The sequence below is a fragment of the Oncorhynchus tshawytscha genome, linkage group LG27, assembly GCF_018296145.1.
Source record: "Oncorhynchus tshawytscha isolate Ot180627B linkage group LG27, Otsh_v2.0, whole genome shotgun sequence".
Lineage (NCBI taxonomy): Eukaryota > Metazoa > Chordata > Actinopteri > Salmoniformes > Salmonidae > Oncorhynchus > Oncorhynchus tshawytscha.
In genome coordinates this window covers 12679036-12685035 of record NC_056455.1, presented here as the reverse complement: position 1 = coordinate 12685035, position 6000 = coordinate 12679036, and the positions used below count along the sequence as shown (strand labels likewise).

The window sequence follows — 6000 nt, the reverse complement described above, 5'->3', positions numbered from 1 at the left end:
AGAGAAATGACAGTCCATCATTACTTCAAGACATGAATGTTACGGTTTTCTTCCGTCGAAGGAGAGTTGGACCAAAATGCAGCGTGGTAATTTACATACATGTTTAATGAAGACGACACACGAAAATACAAAAACAAGAAACGGAACCTGAAAACCTATACAGCCTATCTGGTGAACAACAAACACAGAGAAAGGAACAATCACCCACGAAACACTCAAAGAATATGGCTGCCTAAATATGGTTCCCAATCAGAGACAACGAGAATCACCTGCCTCTGATTGAGAACCGCCTCAGGCAACCATAGACTTTGCTAGAACACCCCACTAAGCCACAATCCCAAAACCTACGAAAAAAACCCAATGCACAAACACACCACAAAATAAACCCATGTCACACCCTGGCCTGACCAAATAAAGAAAGAAAACACAAAATACTAAGACCAGGGAGTGACAATGAAGGTCAGTCATTCCTGAAAATGTCAACAACTTTGAAAGTTTCTTCAAGTGCAGTCGCAAAAACCATCAAGCGCTATGATGAAACTGGCTCTCATGAGGACTGACACAGGAAAGGAAGACCCAGACTTACCTCTGCTGCAGAGGTTAAGTTCATTAGAGTTACCAGCCTCAGAAATTGCAGCCCAAATAAATGCTTCACAGAGCTCAAGTAACAAACACATCCAACATCAACTCTTCAGAGGAGACGGTGTGAATCAGGCCTTCATGGTCAAATTGCTGTAAAGAAACCACTCCTAAAGTACACCAATAAGAAGAAGAGACTTGCTTGGGCCAAGAAACACAAGCAATGAACAAGACTGGTGGAAATCTGTCCTTTGGTCTGAGTCCAAATTTGAGATTTTTGTTTCCAACCGCCGTGTCTTTGTGAGGCGCAGAGTAGGTGAACAGATGATCTCCGCATGTGTGCTTCCCACTGTGAAGCATGGAGGAGGAGGTGTGATGGTATAGGTGTGCTGTCCTGGTGACACTGTCAGTGGTTTATTTAGAATTCAATGCACACTTAACCAGCATGGCTACCACAGCATTCTGCAGTGACACGCCATCCCATCTGATTTGTGCTTAATGGGACTATCAACTGTTTTTCAACAGCACACCACACTGCCCTTTCACGCCTGGAATAAAGGAACACCTATGTGAGAATGCTATTCATTGACTACAACTCAGTGTTCAACATTATGTGCCCTCAAAGTTCATCACTAAGCTAAGGACCCTGGGACTAAACACCTCCCTCTGCAACTGGATCCTGGACTTCCTGACGGGCTGCCCCCACGTGGTAAGGGTTGGTAACAACACCACGCTGATACTCAACACGGGGGCCCCTCAGGGGTGTGTGCTCAGTCCCCTCCTGTATTCCCTGTTCACTCATGACTGCACGGCCAGGCACGACTCCAACACCATCATTACGTTTTCTGATGACACAACAGTGGCAATGATGAGACAGCCTATAGGGAGGAGGCCAGAGACCTGACCTTGTATGCAAGGACAAAAACCTCTCCCTCAACGTGATCAAGACAAAGGAGATTATTGTGGACTACAGGAAAAAGAGGACCGAGCACGCCCCCATTCTCATCAACGGGGCTGTAGTGGAGCAGGTTGAGAGCTTGGCGTCCACATCACCAACAAAGTAACATGGTCCAAGCACACCAAGACAGTCGTGAAGAGGGAAGACCTATTCCCCCTCAGGAGACTGAAAAGATTTGGCATGGGTCCTCAGATCCTCAAAAGGTTTTACAGCTGTACCATCGAGAGCATCCTGATGGGTTGCATCACTGCCTGGTATGGCAACTGCTTGGCCTCTGACCGCAATGCACTACAGAGGGTAGTGCGTACGGCCCAGTTCATCACCTGGACCAAGATTCCTGAAATCCAGGACCTCTAAACCAGGCAAAATCAGAGGAAGGCCCTAAAAAGTGTTAAAGACTCCAGCCACCCTATCAAAGCAAAGGGTGGCTACTTTGAATAATCTCAAATATCAAATATATATTTTTTGGTTACTACATGATTCCATATGTGTTATTCCATAGTTTTGATGTCTTCACTATTATTCTACAATGTACAAAATAGCAAAAACAAAGAAAAACCCTTGAATGAGTCGGTGTGTCCAAACTTTTGACTGGTAGTGTTTCCTGTACCTGTATTTCAGTCATAATTTGAGGACGTACACATGAGCTTATATGAACCTGATACAGTATTGATCAGTGTGCTGTGTTTGACTCTAGGGTGCCAGAGGACTTGTCGGACCCAGAGGGTCCCCTGGGCCACCTGGCCAGCCAGTAAGTCAACATCCAACCTTCACCTTAATGCTGTTCCAATATGACATTTAACACCCTTCAAACCAGTCTGACATTAATAGATAACATCAAATACAGTTAAATCTGATTACCTGTCTTTCTCTTTCAGGGTATTACAGGTGTGGATGGAGTTCAAGGGTCAAAGGGCAACCTGGTCAGTATTTTTAACTTATAGTTTAACTTGTAGTTTTCATGACCTCAAAAGGACAACAGTTGATCCATGATGACTATAATGGGTGAATAAAAGCTTTCTAAAGCTTTCTAAAGATGATGTTTATGCAAAAGCATTGACCACAGTGGAGTAGCAGTCCCATGACCCTGTTTAGGATTCCTAGCATGTGGGGCTCTGACCATGTGACCAGGGTTGTGTGAAGACAAAGTGTGTGTGACACTTCTTGTTGTTTTGTCTCAGGGGCCACCTGGAGAGACAGGGCCCAGCGGTCAACAAGGAAATCCTGGATTACAGGTAACCTGTAATCACACAATGTCAACACACAACAACATGTTGTCAAAAACATCATCCATAAAAAACACGGTCTCAACACTTTCTTTTTCTACTCTCTCTTTCTCTTTCTAATCTCTCTCTCTATCTTTCTCTCTCTCTCTCCACACACACACACACACACACACACACACACACACACACACACACACACACACACACACACACACACACACACACACACACACACACACACACACACACACACACACACACACACACACACTAACCTGATTCATGCTTTGTTCTGGTCCAGGGCCTTCCTGGTTCTCAGGGTCCGATCGGCCTGCCAGGAGAGAAGGTAGGCACCATGCATCTCTCTTCATTTCAGATTTAAAGACCTGATCTTGTGACCGCTATCAGCTCCGCCCCCCAGGGGAGGCTGGCCTTGAACGCTGTGACCCAGTACTAGCCACTCCTGGCACCCATTCAGATTACAGAGGACACTAGATAGAAAATGAATATCCAGGAAACACACACTGGAACACACACACAGGCAGGCAGGGAGTCAGTGCTGTGCTATGACACACCACAGCCTCCTCACACTATAGCAGGGCTACTCAACTACTATTTCCTAGGTGGTAAAGGTCCGGATGGATATTGTCTTCATCGGCGTAGTAACAAACCCCCACCTCGTGACCCACATGACCCCAGACTGTTCACTCTCCTCTTGATGGCAGAAAGAACATTTAGCAGTTCTTAACTAAATTTCCCTGCAATTCTTCTACACATATTGTCATGGAGCAGAGAGAAAATGGTGCAGTTTTAAAGCTAATTTCCTTCAGTTTGTGTCAACAAAATCCATGGGGGGCCCCCATGTGCATATAATCTGGCCATGATAACTATAAGATTTAGATAGCTGGTTAGCCTAACATACCTACCTAACTAACATGGGTAGTTGATCAACTGTGCATTTCTGACAGATTAGAAATAGCTCTCTAATGTCTGTCAGTGAATGACACAACAAGAGGAAAACTTCCCATACACTACCAAATGCAAAAATTGCACCTTGTGCATTCTAGTTACAGCTCTCAACCACATTAATAAATTGAAAGGCCAAGTTTTTTAAATTATTTATTTTTAAAGTCGGTAGCCACCGGTTGAGTATGGCTGCACTAGAGGCTATTCATAGTCAAAAACTCATATACCCTGTATCACATTGTTGTAACCTGGTTGTTACCCTTGACATTGATTTGAATATACAGTACGTTTCACCACTCATGATCTGTCTCTGTCCCCCACAGGGTCCCCAGGGGAGCGGTGGGCTGCAGGGACTCTCTGGTATCGATGGCCCTACTGTAAGTACATCCATCTGATTCTTCCTCAGCAGCACTGACCTTACCAGGGTGCATTACCTCTTCTCCACCAGCAGGGGAGAACAGAAGGCATTAGGAAAGATCTCTAACGCAGCATTTCAATTAGCTCTATTGAATGATGGATCTGTTTACAAAAGGGCTTAGCTAAACGTCCATCCACATGGCTTCACGTAACAGTAAACAGGGCTTATGTTTCGTGTGTACTGTCGTGTTCTGCAGACACAGCACCCTCCAAGTCCCCCTATACGTTGTGCTGTATTCACTTTGCTTTGCACTGTCCATCAAGCTCCATTGATTGTTTCTTAAACAGACTTGGAGATCTGTGGATAGTTATAATAGTAAGGTACCGCCGGCTGGTACAATGCTGTATTACTTGTTATAAACACGTGTGAGCCTTTATGATGTCTCATAATAAGACTTCTAATATGCTATGTCTGTTCAATGTGTGCAGGGCCATCCAGGAAGAGAAGGCCCTCCAGGAGAGAAGGGGCTCAATGTGAGTTACAGTACAGCCCGTTAGACCTGCCTGGGTCATCATACCACTGTGCTGTCATATAAACCTCCATATTATCCAATCACGGTCACTGAATGCGTTGCCATCGGACACTCCCTTCCACTCCAATCATGTTCGTCCACGTTAGCTCGCCGTCATCATCGTCATCACTCCCGTTGACTCATCCTTTTCAGCATTATATTTTCACAATGCCATCGTCATTGAGCAGTCACGTCAATCCATTCCGCTCATCCGCGGTATGGTAATGATCATAAAGTGCACTCGTCCTCATTGTCCAGTCAAAAGCACTCATTGCCATTGTGTGATTTGACTACATTCGCCCAACACAATTGCTCACTAGCATCTGTATAATGGATAGTGCTCTTCAGACAGATGAATCCTGATGTTGTTTTGTCATACAGGGTTTGCCTGGAACCCAAGGGCCTGTTGGTTATCCAGGAACTCGTGGTGTCAAGGTGAGTCAGATGCTATGTAATGGTCACGGTTGAAATGTCCTCAAATGTACCGTGCTGACAGAGATTCCCTCAGACATTTCAATCTCTCTACCTGTGATGGACATGTTGTGGGAGTGTGTGTGAGTGTGTGATTGACAGTTGACAGGTTCAGAGAGAGCAGGTGTATTCTCAGATGGAGATCTAATGACAGTGGGAATAACGTTTGATGGACAGTAGAAATTACAATGTTGGATAAGAGAGGAAGGTGTTTATGTGTGTGGGGGGTGGGATTATGTTGTGTGTGTGAGCGTGTGTGTGAGCGTGGAGGTGGGTGTGTGTGTGTGTGTGTGTGTGTACTCGTGTACGTGCGTGTGTGTGAATTTAGCGTATACACATGGAATTCAAATTTTGTCATTGCTGGGAATGCTTACTCACTCAAAGTAATATTCACACCACCAGTATTCCACCTATAGGTCACTGTTTTTTAAGGTGCAAGCTGACCTCGTCTGCAATCGTTAATAGAGGGTCAATAACTGCTCAATAGCAGGGCAATGACAGGTTAAGAGCAAATCAATAGTCATTCATAAGTCCTTCTCCAGGGTAAAATCGTGGTGTTTCTTCCAGTAGTTGTGGCAGTAAAATACAATAAAAACATGGTTTAGTGACAACCCAAGCATGCTGTTGATAGTACTTTTATTTACTTCTGAATACAGTACTGTAGTACAGTATCGTCTTGAATGGTGATTATCAGTGATATTGTGGCCTGTTCTGATTCTATTTGTATTTGAATGTCTGTTTCACAGGGGGCTGATGGAGTGAGAGGTCTGAAGGGGAGTAAAGGAGAAAAGGTGAGAAAAGAGTCATTTTCACAGTAATTGTGCTGTAAAACTAGAAGAATAGGCGGGATTACTCACAGTCAAAGTACCAG

At 44.6% G+C, this 6000-nt stretch overlaps 1 protein-coding gene across 2 annotated transcripts in view; it reads left to right on the top strand.

Annotated features, from left to right (window-relative positions):
* Positions 1-6000, top strand: part of LOC112225749 (collagen alpha-1(XI) chain-like) — an 89166-nt gene that overhangs the window by 49621 nt on the left and 33545 nt on the right. For both annotated transcript variants that reach the window (XM_042307178.1, XM_042307179.1), the window contains 8 exons: positions 2235-2288; positions 2416-2460; positions 2719-2772; positions 3065-3109; positions 4053-4106; positions 4576-4620; positions 5040-5093; positions 5876-5920. In XM_042307178.1, the coding sequence (XP_042163112.1) occupies positions 2235-2288; positions 2416-2460; positions 2719-2772; positions 3065-3109; positions 4053-4106; positions 4576-4620; positions 5040-5093; positions 5876-5920 (396 nt within the window). The remainder of the gene's footprint in view (positions 1-2234; positions 2289-2415; positions 2461-2718; positions 2773-3064; positions 3110-4052; positions 4107-4575; positions 4621-5039; positions 5094-5875; positions 5921-6000) is intronic.